The sequence below is a fragment of the Lynx canadensis genome, chromosome A1 (assembly GCF_007474595.2).
Source record: "Lynx canadensis isolate LIC74 chromosome A1, mLynCan4.pri.v2, whole genome shotgun sequence".
In the NCBI taxonomy this organism is placed as follows: domain Eukaryota; kingdom Metazoa; phylum Chordata; class Mammalia; order Carnivora; family Felidae; genus Lynx; species Lynx canadensis.
The window spans coordinates 94759273-94779425 of NC_044303.2; the positions used below are offsets into that span (position 1 = coordinate 94759273).

Consider the following 20153-nt stretch of genomic DNA (forward strand, 5'->3'; position numbering starts at 1 on the left):
ATTTGGCATGATCCGGATAATGAATTGTACTATGATTTTGAGTTGTTGAAATTTACAAACACATCAGATTCTTTCGCTTTTTCTTAACATTTCTCACCCATGTGTGAATAAAGGAATCTTCAGATACTCTTCTGTGGAGTATCTAAGTTTTGAATACCTGCATGTGTGCTAATAGCTTGCTTTTTGTGTTGTAGGCTGAGAACAGTTTCAGTGAGGAAGAAGAAGAAAAGCTTCAGGCTGCATTTTCTCTAGAGAAACAAGATCTTCACCTAGTTCTTGAAACAATATCATTCATTTTAGAACAGGTATTTTTATTGCCCCAAACCTCCTAAACATGCTTTCTTTACTGCATATCTGTGTTGCTATGATAGCTATCAATTTTTTTATTTACGTACTTTTTAATTAAAAAAATTTTTTTTAAGTTTATATTGAGAGAGAGAGAAAGCACACGCATGATTGCGAGCTAGGGGGAGGGGTAGAGAGAGCCTTTGCAGGCTGTCAGCACAAAGCCCGATGCGGGGCTCAAACCCATGAACCGTGAGATCATGACCTGGGCTTAAATCAAGAGTTGGACACTTAACCCACTGAGCCACCCAGGGGCACCTATCGCTTTTTATTTTTTCAAAAAAAGTATACGGATGGAAGCTGTGAATATATTGTACTTGAGAATTTGAAGGTAGTAAAAATATTTGAATGTATGATTTTTTCCTATGGTATTGTAGTCTACAAAACAATCTAAATGTTAAGTAGCATGAGTAAAGTATTTAACAACGTGAATCAGGGCTTCATTGACTTGAGACAGGTATAAAACATTTTAATTCATTGTTACTGGGTTTATAACTTGGAGAAGTGAGCGCATTTTATTTAAGAAATTTAAGAAATGATTTTGGGGGGATTTATTTGACTAGGATGATAAAACATTTAGAAAAGACATAGTTGTCAAAGGACTTTTTGTCATACAATTTCTTCCTATTAAACTGCCCTTTTGCATCCCTTTTTCAGCCGTTAAATGTGGTTCAAGTCCCATCTCCTCTCACTGTAGCTTTGACCCCTTGCACTTGGCAGTTTTGCCCTAATTTGGATTCCTTTTATCTTTGGCTCATCCGAGTGGAGCACATTGTTAGTCTTTGATTATTTCATGTGTGTCAGCCTTCATTAGGTTTTGAATTTGTGAGGGACCTGTCATATTTTTAATTCACCTTCTATAAACCTAGCACATTGCTGGACTTAAAATAGATTTCAATAAATTCCTGTTGGGTGACTTCATAGAATACTTGTGAAATAAAGTTTAAATAGTACTATAGCTTCATAGGCATTTTAGTGAACAGATATGGTTAGGAAGACAAGTACCCAGGTGTCTACTACACACAGCCTTATGCAGATTACAGGTCAGAAACAGGACTATGGTTCTGAACCCTGGTGAACCTCCAGTAGAAGGAAGGATAATCAAGGAGGACCCAGCAACATGGACTTCATGAGAAAGTCGTTCGAGAATAATGTTAAGAACTAGAACAGATATTATTAAAAATGTTTTATTTTCACATGTTTACAATATTTTATTATTGTAAATTATTATTGTATGTTTACAATATTTATTACGTATGTTTACATTGTTTTATTATGTATTACCTAGGAAGTTGGGTAGACCAAGGTGGTTTTGAGAAAGCACTTCCTGGAAGAAGTTTGTTTGTTGGGAAATGAAACCGTTGTACGTTTCTTTGAAATAGTTAAGTGAAATGAGGAAATGATAGCTTATTTTATTTGCTTACATTATTTATTCATTTAAGTAATCTCTACACCCAGTGTGGGGCTCACGGTCATGACCCTGAGGTCAAAAGTTGCAGGCTCCTCCGACTCACCCAGCCAGGCACCCCAGAAATGATATTTTAAATAGAGTATCACTTACATAGCTAACGTAAAGAAGACATTTTTCTGTTAAGTGGATTTAGGATTACTTAAGACACAGGCAAAAGTGGGAAAGTGTAGCCTGAATAGTTTAAATTAGGCCATTTAACCCTGCGTCTCCCTGTTGTGTATATTATTATTGGTAAATAGATATAAAACACTTATGGGATGCCTGGGTGACTCAGTCGGTTAAGTGTCCGAATTCAACCCAGGTCATGATCTCGCGGTTTGTGGGTTCGAGCCCTGCATCGGGCTCTGTGCCAACAGCTCAGAGCCTGGAGCCTGCTTTGGATTCTGTGTTTCCCCTCTCTCTGCCCCTCCCCTGCTCGTGCTCGCTCTCTCAGTCTCTCTCAAAGAATAAACAAACATTAAAAAAAATACATAAAACATTTCTGATAGAAATAGGAAATTTTTTATTGATTTAAATCATTTAAAACTAATTTTGTGTTTGAGTATAATTCAAGGTATCTGTCTGAGTATCAGGGACAGAGGTAATGTTTGCCCTCTCGTGACTAGGCGGTGTATCACAGCGTGAAGCCCGCGGCTCTGCAGCAGCAGTTAGAGAGTCTTCATCTCAGACAAGACAAAGCGGAAGCTTTCGGCAATGCTTGGTCTTCTATGGGTCAAGAAACAGTTGAAAAATTCAGACAGAGGATTCTTGCTCCCCACAAGGTATATGGTTACACTACCCCACGATATTTTCCAGTAAGAATGGCAAAAATGGTTGTACTGGAAGGGTTTTCAAGGTGATCATGTTTTGTACAGAGGCAGTCTGGCAAAAGAAAGAATATATACACTAGGCCTTTAAGGTTACTTCCATACGTATTGGACACCACGATGTGATTTAATTTTACTTACGGTTTAAAATATGTCTCTGTAACTTCAGAATAGGAATGAGTCAGTCTGTTTTTCCTTTTTTTTTTTTTTTTTTTTTAATCTTGGGCAGAGTGGGCTATTCTTGTTAACGGTGTACCTGTGTATAAGTCTTACAATATGTTTACTGAATCACGTAATTGTGTGTGTTTGTATTAGTGCCTAGCAGAATGTACTCAGTATGTGTGGAATAGCAAATAGCGAAAAAGGGAGCACTTTGGGACAAATACAAAATAACAGCAGTGTTTCAAAACTGCTGGGGGACCTTTAGGCACTGTTAATAGAGGTTAAGTTGATCATACAGATTTTGACCTTTTTTCTAATAGTAGGTTGTATTACATCACTGGTTTTCAGATTTACAGCCCTCTGTATTCCTGGGATCAGCCTCATGGGTTGTTGTGTATCATGCTTTTTATATGTTGCTGTTTGATTTGCTTATGTTTTGTTAAAAAATTTTCCATCTATGTTCATGAGGGCTCTTGGTCTATATAGCTTTCTTGTGATGTGTTTGGTGGTATCAGAGTGCAACTTACATTGGAAAGTGAGCTGGGAAGTGTTCTCACCTCCTCTTCCATTTTCTGTAAGAATTTGTGAAGGATTGGTATTATTTTACACTTTGCCAGCATTATATGAGAGTTCTAGTACTTCATCAGCACTTGGTATTGTCACTTTTTTTAAAAAATATTTTTTAAAAAATATTTTTATTTTTGAGAGAGACAGAGAGAGAACGAGTGGGGGAGGAGCAGAGAGAGAGGGAGACACAAAATCTGAAGCAGGCTTCAGGCTCTGAGCTGTCAGCACAGAGCCCGACATGGGGCTTGAACTCATGAACCGTGAGATCATGACCTGAGTCAAAGTCAGACGTATAACCGACTGAGCCACCCAGGTGCCTCACATTTTTTTTTTAATGTTTATTTTTGGGGGAGAGAGGGAGAGTACAAGCAGGGGAGGGGCTGAGGAGGAGGGGAACAGAGAATTGGAAGCAGGCTCCGTGCTAATAGCAGAAAGCCCGATGTCGGGCTTGAATTCACGAGCTGTGAGCCCATGGGCTGAGCTGAAGTCAGACACTCAACCAACTGAGCCACCCAGGCGCTCCATTGTCACTTGTTTTTATCGAAACTATTCTATTAGGTTTCTAGTGGTATTTTGTATTTTTAATTTGCGTTTTCCTAGTAACAAATTATATGATCTCTTTATGTGCTTACTTGTCTCCATATATCTTCATTGGTAGAATATTTGTTCACATCTTTTGCCTAATTGTATTTCCACATTGTGAAAGATAAGGAAGTTCCATTATAGTAATTTAAAGGACAGTCTCAGGAGTAAATCCCAGCATATGGAAATGCATGGGAATTTTTTTGTTCTGGGCTGTTCAAATGTGTGGAGGGTGTTTGTTTTCTTTCAACTTTTGTGAGGTTTTTATATATTATTCTAGGCGTGTGTCCTTTCTCACCTGTGATTTACGGGAAAGCTTTTTATTCTAATGAAGTTTGATTTATCAGTTATTTTCTTTTATCGATCCTTTTGGTTTTGTATCTAAGAATTTGTGGGCTAATGCAGTATCACAAAGATTTTATTTTCTTCTGTTTTATAGGTTTATTTTTTCCATTTAGCTCTGAAATCTATTTTGAGTTAATTTGGTATAAGGCGCAGATTAAATTTCCTTTTTTCTGCGTATAGATGTTCATTTTAGATGTTCATTTATACACGTCCAGCATAACTTACTGATAACATCTTTTTGTCCCTGAAGTGCCTCACCCTTTTGTCAAAAATCATTTGACATGTTTGTGTGGGTCTTTCTCTGGACTCTCTGTTTAGACCATTGATCTTTCTATCTTTATGCTAATATGATACTACCTTAATTTCTGTAGCTTTGTAGTCAACTTTAAAAGTCAAGTATTGTGAGTCTGCTAACTTTGCAGGTTTTTTTCCCCCCATAATTGTTTTGGATATTCTCATTTCTTTGACTTTTTATATAAATTTAAAAACCAGCTTTGCTAGTTTTTAAAAATCCTGCTGGGATTTTTGATTATGTTTAACTTACAGATCACTTAATAGAGAAATGACTTCTTAGCAGTACTGAGTATACCTCTCTATTTAGGTCCTCTTTGGTTTCTTATGTCACTTTTGTTCATTTTTCAGCCTACACATCCTACATATGTTTTGTTAGATTTATGCCTGAGTATTTTGTGTTTTTGGAGTTGTTGTAATGGTACTGTTTTTGAAATTTTGGTTTTTAGTTGTTTCTTGCTAGTATATAGAGTTGATTTTTGTATATCGACCTTGTATTCTGTGACCTTGGTAAATTCCTTAATTAGTTACAGCAGTTTTTTTGTGTGGATTTTTTGTGATTTTCTTTATGGATAGTTACATTGTCCATGAATAGAGACCGTTTTATTTCTTCTTCTCCAGTCTGTTCAGCTTTTATTTTTTTTCTTGCCCTATTGCACTGAGTAGGACTTTTTTTTTTTTTTTTTTAACGTTTATTTATTATTGAGAGACACAGAGAGAGCGCGCACGAGCGGGCCGGGGAGGGGCAGAGAGAAAGAGACACAGAATCTGAAGCAGGCTCCAGGCTCTGAGCTGTTAACACAGAGCCTAACGTGGGGCTCAAACTCACAAACCGCGAGATCATGACCTGAGCAAAGTCGGACGCTTAACCGACTGAGCCACCCAGGTGTCCCTGAGTAGGACTTTTAATATGATTTAAATAGGACTCAGAAGTCCAAACATCCTGCCTGCTTCCAATTTTATCTATCTTTTTAAGATGTTTATTTTTAAGCCATTTCTGTGCTCAGCCTAGTGCTCAAACTCACAACCCCGAGATCCAGAGTTGCATGCTCCACCAACAGACCAGCCAGACGGTCTGCCTTGTTTCTAGTTTTAGAGGGAAAGGGTTCAGTCTTTTACCATAAAGCATGGTGTTAGCTACAGGTGTTTAAAAGTGCCCCTTTATTGTTTTCATTTCTCTCCTGTTTTTTTTTTTTTTTTTTGAACTATGCATTCTCAGTGTCCTCAAGCATTCTCCACATCATTACTTCATTTTGCATGAGTTAAATTTCTACTTTTCCCTACATCCTTTACAGATTTTAGGTTTTCCCACTTTGTGTCCCTGAAATTCTTCTTTCAACCATTTCCATTTTTAAGCAATCTCACTTGCCTTTTAATATTTGCCTGTTTTCTGTTTGTATAATTTTATTTTATAGAGTTCATTTTTTCTTGAATTTATACAAGTATAGTATACTCACACAGTTAAACATGTTTTTTTCTGTTTCCGTCAGTCAGTAATTTTTCAGTGTCTTCCAGATGATAGTATGTTTATTTTTATTTTTTAGAGAGAGAGCAGGGAAGAGGGATAGAAGGACGGGGGGAGAGAGAGAGAGAAGAGGAGAGGGGGGAGAATCTTAAGCAGGGTACACGCTCAGTGCAGAGCCTGATGTGGGGCTCGATCCCACAACCCTGGAATTGTGACCTGAGCCGAAATCGAGTCAGACCCTCAACCAACTGAGCCACCCAGGCACCCATTTTTCTTTTTTTAAGGTAATATTTCTTCTCCAAATTATGTTGCATTGTATCAATATCTAAGAAGTGGTTTAGTCGTTTGTCATATAAAACATGCAGGAAAGTTGTAAGGACATGATTAATTGTACATCATTCCCTTGATAATGCAGAAAATTATCTTTTATTAATACAGATTATCTGAGAGGATAGCTAATACTTTATTTTTTATTTTTTTATTAAAAAAATTTTTTTTTTAACATTTATTTATTTTTGAGACAGAGAGAGACAGAGCTTGAACAGGGGAGGGGCAGAGAGAGAGGGAGACACAGAATCTGAAACAGGCTCCAGGCTATGAGCTGTCAGCACAGAGCCTGATGCGGGGCTCGAACTCACAGACCGTGAGATCATGACCTGAGCCGAAGTCGGATGCTTAACCAACCGAGCCACCCAGGCGCCCTGCTAATACATTATTTTAATACCTTAAACAATTAATACAGTGGTAGCAAACTTCCTTTTTTGTGCAAGTATAGTTGACACCCAATGTTATATTAACTTCAGATGTACAACATGGTGACTCTCCAAGTCTGTATGTTATGCTATGCTTACTACAAGTGTAGCCCCATTTTGTCATTATACACTGCTGCTACATTACCACTGACTTTATTTCCTGTGCTTGTATGCCCATAACTTATTCCATAACTGGAAGTCTGTATCTCCCACCCCCCTTCACTCATTTTGCCCATCCCCTATCCCTGTTTCTCTCTGGCAGCCATCTGTGTAGCCTCTGTATTTATGGGTCTGTTTCTGCTTTTTGTTTGTTTATTCATTCTTTTGCTTTTTAGATTCTACATGTAAGTGAAATCCTACAGTAATCGTCTTCTGTTGGAGTTATTGGACTTGGTATAATACTCTCTAGGTCTATTCGTGTTGTTGAAAATGGTAACATCTCATTCTTTTTAATGCTCGGTACTATCCCATTGTGTATATATAGCACATGTGTCTCGATTCATCCATCGATGGACACTTGGGTTCTTCCATATCTTGGCTGTTGTAAATAGTGCCACAATAGACATAGGGGTGTGTATATATTTTCAAATTAGTGTTTTCATTTTCGTTGGGTAATTGTCCAAAGAATTACTGAATCACATGGTATTTCTACTTAAAAAATTTTTTTTGAAGAAGCTCTACACCCAATGCGGGGCTTGAACTCATGACCCTGAGATCAAGAGTCACTTGCTCTACCAACTGAGCCAGCCAGGTTCCCCTCTGTTATTAAGTGTTGGAGGAACCTCCATGCTCTTTTCCACAGTGGCTGCACCAATTTACATCCCCACCAGTAGTGCACAAGCATTCCTTTTTCTCCACATCCTTGCCCTGTTCCTGTCTCCTTGATTCTCACCATTTTGACAGGTATAAGGTGATATCTCATGGTGGTTTTGATTTGCATTTCCCTGAGGATGAGTCACATTGAACATCTTCTCATGTATCTGTTGGCCACATGTATGTCTTCTTTGGAAAAAGATCTGTTCAGGTCCTTTGCCCAGTTTTTAATCAGATTGTGTTTTTGGAGTTAAGTTTTATAAGTTCTTTATTTTGGATATTTACCCCTTATCCAATACATCATTTGCAAATATCTTCTCCGAATGAGTATCTTCTCCCGTTTGGTCGGTTGTCTTTTCGTTTTGTTCATTGTTTCCTTTGCTGTGCAAAAACATTTTATTTTGGTGTGGTCCCGGTAGTTTATTTTTGCTTTTGTTTCCCTTGCCTGAGGTGACATATCTAAAAAAATGTTGCGATGGTCCATGTCATATTTGCTGCCTATGTTTTCTTCCAGAAGTTTTATGGTTTCATGTTTCACATTTAGCTCTTTAATGCATGTTGGGTCATTTATGTGTGTGGTGTTAGAAAGCGGTCCAGTTTCTTTCTTTTGCATGAAGCTGTGCAGTTTGCTCAGTACCATTTATTGAAGACACTAGTTCCCATTGCATATTCTTGCCTCCTTTGTCTCAGATTAATTGACCATATAAGCATGGGTTTATTTCTGGGCTCTATTCTGTCCCATTGATCTCTGTGTCTGTTACTGTGCCCGTACCATACTGTTTTGGTTACCACAGCTTGGTAATATATCTTGAAATCTGGAATTGGGATACCTCCAGCTTTGTTCTAGTTTCTTGAGATCATAGCAAGCATTTTTTGTATTTATTGAGGGCCACATACTCTGCTGGGTGCTTTGTATCTTGTAAAACCTACTTATAGTTATAGTTTATATTTAAAATACAACTGAGGTTTAGAAGGATTGAATAATTGGTTCAGGGTCATGTAGCTGAGTAAATTTGACACAGTAGTCCCCCTCGTAAGCCATTATACTATACTTCTACCTAGGTGTTAGCTACACAGTTTTTCTGTGAAGAGTGGTTGACTTAGTTTTGTGTCTATGTAGGATATCTTTGGAAAGGAAGAAAATAAAACCTCATACATAAAGTATAAGTTTATCACCCCAATCAGTTGGTCTTTTGGTAAAACTGACCTGAGAATCAGATGTATTTTTTTAAGCCTTGTTTTTTGTTTTTTAAAAATATTTATTTAATGGGGCATGTGGGTGGCTCAGTCGGTTGAGCGTCTGCCTTCGGCTCACGTTATGATCTCACGGTTCGTGAGTTCGAGCTCCGCGTTGGGCTCTGTGCTGACAGCTCAGGGCCTGGAGCCTGCTTTAGATTCTCATTCTCTCTGTCTCTTTCTCTCTCTCTCTCCCTCTCCCTGTCTCCCTCTCTCTTTCTGCCCCTCCCCCACTCACACTCTGTGTGTGTCTCTCTCTCTCTCCCCTTCAAAAATAAATCAATATTAAAAAAATTTAAATACTTATTTTTGAGAGAGGGTGTGGAAGCAGGGGTGTGGGCAGAAAGAGAGGGAGAGAGAGAATCCCATGCAGGCTCTGCGTTGTCATCACAGAGCCTGATGTGGGGCCCGATCTCACCAACCGTGAGATCATGACCTGAGCTGAAATCAAGAGTTGGATGCTTAACTGACTGAGCCACCCAGGTGCCCCTTAAGCCTTGTTCCTTTTAAGTCATGCTACCTCTGGCAGCGATAATGCTGTCTTCCTTTTTGGCTCTGATATTTATTTCGGCTATGTGTGAAAATAGATCCTGTCCATGGCAGAGACTTGTTATGTAATGAACAAAAGGTATATTTACAGTGCTGCTTTTGGTAATTTAGGGGCTCACGTGCATGAACTCTCTGTGCAGTGCTGGCAGTAGAACATCTGTGGGTAATAATTCTAAGTTCAAAGGGTCAGGTTCCATTAAATAATAAGTTATAAAATCGAAGGTGCTTATTTTTGATTTAATTTTTTAAAACACCTCCTTTCGTCTTGTATTATTTAGATCCAATAAGAGAGAGGGAGATTGAAAATTAATCTTAATGGTAGCCTTTTGCTGGATATGATTGAACAGATTTTTAAATTTTATCCTATTTCACTTTTTTTTTTAATATGCTTTATTTTAATCTTTAAGGAGACTTGAGACTGAAATGTCACCATGACTTATTTGAATTTCGTATTCTTCCCTCTTTTATCACCATTGCCTCTGTCAGCATTGTCCTCCTAACAGGGTCTTCTCTTGATTTTTGTTACAATGCCTGTGCTACGACATGTATTAAATTGCGAATTTCCTTTCAGACAGAACTTGAATGCTGTACTTCATTTTACTCCTTAAAGTCTGCTAGGAGTTCCCGTACATATATTCCTACTATATAAATGTAAAAACTTATATGTCAGATGCTATTGACTTACTTGTCTATTTTCTGAGACCTTAAAGTGGCAAAATGGGGATTTATTACAGGGAATCACACTCCTAAGCCATTATGCTGTATTACCACCTAGATGTTAGCTGCACAATTGATACTAGAGAATATAAAGGCTTATTTTTCTAAAATAATTTTACATTCCAAATTAACTTTGCTCCTCAGTTAGTAACAGATGTGATGATGAGAAATATATGTAAGGCATATTTTAAGCACTGTGAGTAGCCAGCTCCTTTTCTTAAAATGCACTTATATGTTAGGGAATTCTTAAATACATATTTGACACTTAACGTTTGTTTCCGATGTTCGAAGTAGGTTTATTTATTTACTTTTTTAATATATATATTTTTAATGTTTATTCATTTTTGAGAGAGACAGAATGTGAGCAGGGGAGGGGCAAAGGGATATAAGGAGACACAGAATCCGAAGCAGGCTCTAGGCTCTGAGCTGTCAGCACAGAGCCCAACGTGGGGCTCAAACCCAGACTGTGAGATCATGACCTGAGCCAAAATTGGACGCTTCACCGACTGAGCCACCCAGGTGACCCTGTTTGAAATAGGTTTAATGGGAATTTCTCTCACTGAGACTGTTCTTTACCAATTACTTGGCGAATTTATTCATAGTATTTACTCACTGCATTGTACTCTAGTGAAATTTCATCCTATCTTGCAGGTTCTTGAGAAATCTCCGTTTAAAGTTGGATAGCCACTGTTTCTGAGGTTGTATTGTTACTATAACATTCTTACAAATGTATCCCCTTTTAGCCTTTAGAGTACAATTGACTTTATCGTTAAGTGCAACAGCTAATTGTTTGTTTGAATTACTATTAAAAATACCTGTTTTTTATATGGAGTGTAAGAAATTAGACATTTGGACTTGATACTTGTAAAATTTACTGTATTATTTTGCTTTAGTATTTTCTTTGACATCCTTGTTTCATTTCTTTTGGAATCCTAAGGATGGATAAATAGCTTTATATAAAGAGGGCAGAAAGAGCACACTTCATGCAACTAAATCTTGAGATTTTTAAGAGTTCAGTCTGATGAGTTTCAGAAATTATACACACCCATTTAATCATTATCCATAACAAAATAAAGAATTTCATCACCCGGAAAATGCCCAATGTTGGTTCCTCCGTTCCCACCTTTGCTTTCCGTCACCAGCAATTGGTTCTGTCTGTTCTTGGATATAACGTAAATGGACTCAGAAAAATGTGTGTGACTAATCTCTCTCAACATGATATATTTTTTGGATTCATTTATGTTGTTACTTGGATCAGTCATTTTTCTATTGCAGAGTAGTATTTCATCGTATAAAAATACCACCTTTTGTCTCTCCATCCCCATGTTGATGGACATTTAGGTTGTCTCTAGTTTCTAGCTATTATGAATTAAGACTATTGTGAACATTTGTGTACAAGTCTTTTTTGTGGACATATATTTTAATTTTTCTGGGATCCATACCGAGGAAGGGTTTGCTGGCCCCCTGGAGCGAGATCTGAGAGTTTCTATTTAAGTTTGAGCCAGCCTGTGCTGGGTGGTTTGGAGAAAGTCATATAAATGTGAATCTATCACCTTGTGTGGTTCCCGTCTTAAATGAGTTGAATTCCCTTAACTTCTACCTGCTTTTAGCCATTCTCCAATGCCTTCAAATCATTGTTTGGAAGATATTTTGTATGGTGGTTATAATTTTATTTGTAAGGAGGGTAATATAAACTGTTTCCTACCATTACCAGATTAGGAGCCCTAAAAGTGATTTTTTTTGGGGGGTCTGGGTGGCTCAGTCGGTTGAGCGTCCGACTTCAGCTCAGGTATGATCTTACAGTTTGTGGGTTTGAGCCCCGCTTCGGGCTCTGTGCTGACAGCTCAGAGCCTGGAACCTGCTTTGGGTTCTGTGTCTCCCCTTTTCTCTGCCTCTCCCCTGCTCACATTCTGTCTCTCTCACTCTCAAAAATAAATAAAACATTAAAAAAAATTTGTTTAAAAAGTGATTTTTTAAAATTCTAAGTCTTATTCTATCTCTCCTTTACTCCAAATCCACCAAAGACTTTCAATGTTTCTTATAATAGAGGTCAAATTTCTTAGGATTCCCCATGATCTATAAACCCCTCAGTCCGCTACCTTATCTTGTTGACCTTCTCCTTTTAACATCCCTCACCTGGCTGACTTTGGTCACCTCTGATCTCTTTACTTCAAAAGCCCTTCTCCTGGAGATTCATATGGCTGGCTTCCTTTTTCGACTCTTTTGTTCTAATGCATCTTTGTCATTGAATCTTGCCCTGATCATCATCATGAAAAGTGGCCACATCTCTGTGGTACTTTCTTACTTCATTTTTTTTTTTAACATAACATTTAATCTTATCCAGCACATTATATATTTCACTTGTTTATTTTTAAAATTCTCTGTCTCTGTTGCTAAACTGTGAGTCCACAAGGGCATTTGTTCACTATTGTATTTCCATTGCCCTAGCCCTTGGAAGATAGTGGGTTGTCAATAAATAATTGTTGAATGAATAAATGCACAATATCTCTGCTTTACAAGTTGTACTATTTTGAAGTGCAGTCTTTTAGGTTTTCTTTTTTTTTATTAAAAAAATTTTTTTGGTAACATTTATTTATTATTGAGAGACAGAGAGAGACAGAGCATGAGTATGGTGGGGGGGGGGGGCAGGCAGCAGAGAGAGGAGGAGACACAGAATCCAAAACAGGCTCCAGGCTCTGAGCTGTTAGCACAGAGCCCGACAAGGGGCTCGAACCCACAGACCGTGAGATCATGACCTGAGCTGAAGTTGGACGCTTAACCTACTGAGCCACCCAGGCGCCCCATTAGATTTTCTTATAAAGAAGGGTATTTGTACTGATTAGTGGAGAAAGACCAAATAAGAAGGGGGTATGGATATATTTTTTATTTCCTAGTATTCTTTTTTTTTTTTAAGTTTATTTATTTATTTTAAGTGATCTTTACACCCAACATGGGGCTCTAACTCACCACTCTGAGATCAAGAGTCACATGCTCTTCTGACTGAACCAGCCAGACGCCTCTCTCCTAGTATTCTTCTGTTTTTATTTTGGTTGTACTTCAAACCTTTTGTGGTTCATTTATTTCATGACTCTTGAGGTTTGCTGGAATACTTGATTCAACCATTTACATTTTTTCCTTTTTAAAACTGGAAATATAGAAAGAATTGCTGTAGCTTGAAACCGAAATTCTCCCGGAAAACAAGGTGATGTCATTAGCTGTATTGCAGCAATCAATTAAAAGAGCTGTAGATCTAAGAGCTCCTTAATCAGTCTTATTTGAAACAGAAATGTGTTCTCTGCTTTATAAATAATTGCACAAAACCAGAACCATTAACAAATTAAATAAAGATTTTACTAATGCCAAAAATTGTGCTGTTAGCAAAATTATTCTTATGTGCCTAGCATTCAGAAATTGCTAAATAGAGTTGATGTACTTTTTGAGAGTGTTGCCAATTGTGAGAGCATTACGTGAATGACATTTCAGTGTCCTCAACCTTGTGCTATCTTTTTCATAAATTCTTGGTATGCAGAAGTGGCACACAGTTTGAAGGATGGTTCATTGGTGTTTTCCCTCCTTTTCAGCTTGGATGTAAAGACCATGATTAGGTGTTTTGGCCAAGTCTGTGAGTCAAGGAGTATAATTAAGTTCCATGCCATCCTAGCGGTGAGACTAGGCTATATCCTTAAGTTTAGATAAACTTAAGGATGTAGGTTAGGGAGTATCCCTAAGTTGTGATACTTACAGTAAAGCATTTGTACCTCTTATTATGATTTGGTGTAGCAGCAGCATTAATGAAGGGCATTGGCTTAGTCACTTTGGGAGTTTTGATGTCGTCTGGAGATTGCCTAATGCGTAGCCTTTATGATTTATGTAGTATGTTTTATGGAGGTTGGCAGTCATCTGGGTGGAGGATAGACCCAGTATTAATTCAAGAAGTTTATCTGTTTGCATCTTTGTGATATATGCTAATATACTCACATCAGTGTAATATGGATGTCATATTACATAGCAGTCGTTTCCAAGATCCTGACATTGTCTATACTTAACAGATGTCACAATGGAGGATTCTTTCTCTAGGAGGCAAGCAGTAGTGAGTGTGGCTTGGTCCTTGGAAACTTATTGCCTCCTGTTCTTGCCCATGATTAGAGGGTGGCAGAGAGGGTGATGGGAGTGGGTGGCTGAAGATGTGCTCCCATTTGCAGCTGTCATTCTTCTGTTAAAACCTTTAGTGTATTGTTTTTTGTGGTTTTTTTTTTGAGTTTATTTATTTTTGAGAGAGAGAGAGTGAGCTTGGGCGTGGCAGAGAGAGAGAACTGTGACATCATGACCTGAGCCAGAATCAGGAGTCAGACGCTTTACTGCTTCATTGAGCCACTCAGGTGTCCCGGTATATTGTATCTTTAAAATTTTTTTTTAAATTTTTTTAATGTTTATTTATTTTTTACAGAGAGAGAGAGAGACAGAGCATGAGCAGGGGAGGGGCAGAGAGAGAGAGAGAGAGAGAGAGAGAGAGAGAGACAGAATCCAAAGCAGGCTCCAGGCTCTGAGCTGTCAGCACAGAACCCGACGCAGGGCTCAAACCCACAGACTGCAAGATGATGGCCTGAGCTGAAGTTGGACACCTAACCAGCTGAGCCACCCAGGCGCCTCCAGTATATTGTATCTTTTAAAAAACAATGTTAGTTGAGTTATAATTTACATAGTGTAAACTGTATCCTTTTAAATTGTACAGTTTGATGAATTTTGGTACATGTACACCCATGAGATCACTACCACAATCAACACACAGAGCATTTTTGTCACCTTCAAAAGTTGCCTCATGCCCCTTGGAAGTCCCTTTTCCCTCTAATCTTGGCCCTAGGAAACCACTGATACACTTTCTGTCACTGTAAACTGCATAGCAGTGTATGAATAGAATTAATACAGGTGTTCTTTTTTCCTGTCCGCCTTCTTCGTTTGAGTCAGATTTTGATGTTCATCCATAGTGTTGTGTGTATTAGTAGTTCGTGCTTTCTTACTGCAGCGTAGTGTTCTGTCTTGTGGATATATCAGTTTGTCCATCCACCTGCTCATGCATGGGTCTTTGGGCCATTTCTGGTTTTGGGCTATTTTAAATATATACATCTTTGTTTGGACATATATTTTCATTTCTCTTGGATAAATACTCAGGAGTGGATTGATTGGTTAAGTGTTACTATCAAACAGTTTTCCAAAGTGGTTCTACTATTTTATATTCCAGCCAGTAATTTTTTTCACATACTGGTCAACACCTGGTATTGCCAATCTTTAAAAAAAAATTGTTAGGTTTATTTATTTTGAGAGAGCGAGAGTACATGCATGTGAGTTGGGGAGGGGCGGAGGGAAAGAGAGAGTCCCAAGCAGGCTCCATGCTGTCAGCATAGACCTGGATACAGGGCCCCATCCCACAAACCATGAGATCAGGACCTGAGCCGCAATCAAGAGTCATACGCTTCACTGATGGAGCCACCCAGGTGCCCCCTAAATTTTAGTCCTTCTAGTAGCTGCAAGGATAGTGAACCTAAAGATGTTGAGCACCTTTTATGTGTTTTTTGGCCATTTATGTGTCTTCTTCTGTGAATTATCTGTTCACATCTTTGCCCATTTTTTTTTTTTTAATTTTTTTTTTTAACATTTATTTATTTTTGAGACAGAGAGAGACAGAGCATGAACGGGGGAGGGGCAGAGAGAGAGGGAGACACAGAATCGGAAGCAGGCTCCAGGCTCTGAGCCATCAGCCCAGAGCCTGACGCGGGGCTTGAACTCATGGACCGCGAGATCGTGACCTGAGCCGAAGTCGGACGCTCAACCGACTGAGCCATCCAGGCGCCCCTCTTTGCCCATTTTTGTATAGATTTGTCTTTTTATTCCTGAGTGGTAAGAATCCTATTTGATCAGTCTGTGGCTTGCCTTTCCTTTTTTTTAATGGTGACATTTGAAGAACAGAAGTTTTGGAGCACCTGCATGGCTCTGCTGGTTGAGCGTCCGACTTTAGCTCAGGCCATGATCTCACAGCCCATGAGTTCACGCCCCCTGTCGGGCTCTGTGCCGACAGCTCAGAGCCTGGGGCCTGTTTCAGATTCTGCGTCTCCCTCTCTGTCTGCCCCTCCCCAACTCGAACTCTGTCACACTCTCTCTCAAAAACAAATGAACATTAAAAATAGATAAATGAAGAACAGAAGTTTTAATTTTGATGAAGTCCAGTTTATAATTTTTTTCTTTTATGGTTAATGCTTTTAATGTTCTACCTAAAACCTCTTTGCCTATCCCAAGATAACAGAGGTTTTCTTTTGTGTTTTCTTCCAGAGGTTTGATGGTTACAGCACTTACATTTAGCTCTCTGATCCATTTTCAGTTCATTTTTGTGTTGGGTGTTAAGTAGGGGTTGTTGTTCATTTCCTTCCTGTGTAGATACCTAGTTATTCTGGCATCATTTGCCCTGGCATCTTGGTCGGAAGTCAGCTAATGTGTCTATATGTCTATTCTTTTGCCAGTGGCCCATTGTCTTTATTGCTGTGGCTTTGGATTAAGTCCTTTTTTAAAAAACGTTATTTTTTTTCAAGTTTAGTTATTTATTTTGACAGCGGGAGCATGAAGGAGGGGGAGGAGAGGAGGACAACAGGAGAGAGGGAGAGAGAGAGAGAGAGAGCAAAAATGAATGAATCTCAAGCAGGCTTGGCATTGTCAGTGTGGAGCCTGATACAGGGCTTGAACCCACCAACCATGAGATCATGACCTGAGCCGAAATAAGAGCGAGACATTAACTGACTGAGCCACCCAGACACCCCTATACTAAGTTGTAAAGTTAGGTAGTGTAGTTCTTCCAAATTAAAACACACACACACACACACACACACACACCAAACTGCTTTGGCTCTTTTAGATCATTTCCATTCCATTTAAATTTTATCTATCTATCTATTTATTTAAGAGAGCGTGAGTGGAGGAGAGGGCAGAGGGAAAGAGGGAGAGAGAAACTTAAGCAGGCTCCACACTTAGCGCAGAGCCAGACACGGGGCTTGGTCTCACCACTGTGAGATCATGACCTGAGGCGAAATCAAGAGTTGGATGCTCAGCTGACTGAGCCACCCAGGCGCCCCTCCATTCCATTTAAATTTTAAAATCAGCTTGTCAGTTTCTATGAAAAAGTACCTGCTGGGAATTTAATTGGATTGTTCTCAATCCGTAGATCCCTTTTGGAAGAATTGACCTTCTAACAATGTTAAACCTTTAAATTCATGAACATGGTGTATCTCTATTTACCGATACCTTCTTTAATTTATTCCAGTAATGTGTGTAGATTTTCAAGGATCAGGATATACACAGATTTTGTTAAAGTTATCCCTATGCTGTTGACTAAATGTGTCTTCCCAAAATTCTTACGTTCAAACTTAACCTTCACGGTGATGATAGGAGGTGGGGTCTTTGGGAGGTGATTAGTTCATGGGGGCACAACCCTAATGAATGGGAATCATGCCCTCATAAAAGAGGCCAGAGAGAACTGTGTTACCCCTTCTGCCTTGTGAGAACACAAAGAGAAGTCGGCAGCCTGGAAGGGGTCCCTCACCCAACCATGCTGGCACTCTGATCTTGAACTTCCAGCCTCCAGAACTGTGAGAAATGTTTACTATTAAGCCACATAGTCTGTTGTATTTTGTTATAGCAGCCCAAACCGACTAAGGCACTATGTATTTTCATGGTTTGGGTTGCTAGTATAAATGGGATTGCATTTTTTTTATATTCCCTATTTGTTTCTACTGTCTTGAACTAATACTGATTTTTCACATTAATCTTGGGTGCCATAGCTTTCCTAAAATCACCCACTAGTTTTAGTAGCTTTTTAGCAGATAACTTGAGAGTTTCTGCTTATATGATGATATGTTACATCATAATTGTTTTTGTATAGTTTGTCTTCATCACTAGACTGAGAGCTTTGGGGACAGATTGTAAATTTATACGTTTTTATGCCACCAGCACCTACGATGGTATAAAAGTCAGATCCACACTCCCTTGGTTTTTCCCCTTTCTGGCTGCCTTTTTGGTCATGTTTCCTGCTTTCGTGGCCGTGACTCATTTCCACACTTTCGCATATAGCTAGGACTCAGTCCCTGGTTCTCTTCTATTTTCTTTTGTCCCTTCCCTGGCAATTTCACTTAGGCCTCGGGGTTTAAATGCTATATTATAATTTTTTTTTCCTCTAGCCTGCGCTCGCCTACTTGATAAATTTATTGGATGTCTAATAAGCATCTCAAACTGAACATTAAAAAAAAACAAACAAAAAACTGATCCTTGGAACATTCCTCTTGGAATTGTTCCTGTAGTTTTCCGTTTCAGCTAATGGTAATTTTGTTATTTTTGTTTTTGTTTTTCTCCATTTGTACAAGCCAGTCTTTATATCATTTTTTGCCAAAAATGAATAGAAAACTAGGATGAAAGTCTGATTCTCTTGGTAAGAAGTGTGGGTTTCATAAACTTAATGGAATTTACATAAAGATAGGAATCATTAGTACCCTGAAAGCACCAAGCTTTTCTCAGATTGGATACTTGTGTTTGGGCTGATATTTGTGTATAGAATATTAGGAAAGCCACATGTATATAAAATGCTGGAAATTGAAGATTTGTCTTAATGCTAAGGTATTACTTATTTTTGGCCATTGGGTGAGGGGGCTTTGTTATATTTTGTCCTAACTGCTCTGGTTAGGACAAAAGTAGACCCACTTGCGTTTCTTGTGTTGAACTACTTGGGAATTACTTGGTAACTTAGTCACCATTTATAATAGTATTCTGTTTGCAAATTTGTTCTGTGTTCCTAATGAGATGTTTTAGAATGCAACTTTGTAAGTAGGGCACAAACAGCTTAAAAATGGGGGGGGGGGTAAAATTTGGGATCTCCTGGAGGGCCTCCAAAGGACAGACGGTTTAAAATGTTTGCTGATTTGATTAATGGATCTATTTGAGCTGATGATACGTCCGTTATTCATAGTCTCTATTATTTTCTTTCCAAAGAAAAGGTCAAAATTTGAGGAATAATCATCTGTACTCTTATTGGTATATAGAATATTTCTAGTCAAATGTACTTCTAAACTGGTGGTGTTGTCTTGTGTCCTTGGGCAAATTCTGTACCTGTTTTGCCTGAGGAAATGTCTCCCTACATTATAATGGAAATACTGGAAACTTTTCTGTTTTAGACGAATGTAAAATTACTCTGACTCTATCATTTTAAACAAAGATTAATTGCATACACATACATACAGTCATGCTATTATTGAGAGATTGTAAGTATGACCTTTTAAATATTCAGAAATTGATTTTCCCAGCAGGTATTGCTTTCTTGGTGATACATGTTTATAATGAGAAATACTTCAAGGAGCTAACCTTATTAAACAGATTACATGGAATTGAAAAATTCCCTTCTCCTCTGTGTGGAAGATGTAGAAGTTCTTATCTCATGCTTCATTTTTATACATCTAATTTTTGGAAACAAAGAATATGGAACAGCCAATTAGAATTATAGGGACCTTGTTGAGCAGTAGGTTTGCTTTAAGTGCTATAATCATATACCTAAGAATGAGGTGTAAAGATGAATTTGGCAAAATTTTGTGATTATTTACATTTATTAATCTTTCTCCTGTTCTTCATGCCATTCCTCTTTTAAGTGAATTAGCCTTTTGATAATGATACATACACATACAGTGGTAGGAAGTAATACAGAGAGATCCCTTATACCCATCCCCCAGTTTCCCCTAGTGATAACATCTTGCATAACTCTAGTACAATATCTCAGCCAGGACATTAGCATTCATCCAGTCAAGATACAGAACGTTGCCATCACCACAAGGTTCTTTTATGACCCTTTATGGCCTGATGATTCTCTTCCCATTCATGCCTGCCATGCCATACCCTTCAGGCAGCCACCAATTTCTTCTATAATTTCTATGTAGAACTTCTTCTGTAAAATCTGTATTTTACAGAAAAACTTCTGTGATTTCAAGAAGTATAATGTAAATGGAATCATACAGGATGTAATGTTCTGG

The 20153-nt window shown here is 38.4% G+C and overlaps 1 protein-coding gene across 3 annotated transcripts in view; it reads left to right on the forward strand.

Moving 5' to 3' along the window:
- The window catches only part of COMMD10 (COMM domain containing 10), a 217298-nt gene that overhangs the window by 10419 nt on the left and 186726 nt on the right, over nucleotides 1–20153 (forward strand). For all 3 annotated transcript variants that reach the window (XM_030316933.2, XM_030316923.1, XM_030316939.1), the window contains exons 3-4: nucleotides 195–305; nucleotides 2422–2577. In XM_030316933.2, coding sequence (XP_030172793.1) covers nucleotides 195–305; nucleotides 2422–2577 — 267 coding nt within the window. The remainder of the gene's footprint in view (nucleotides 1–194; nucleotides 306–2421; nucleotides 2578–20153) is intronic.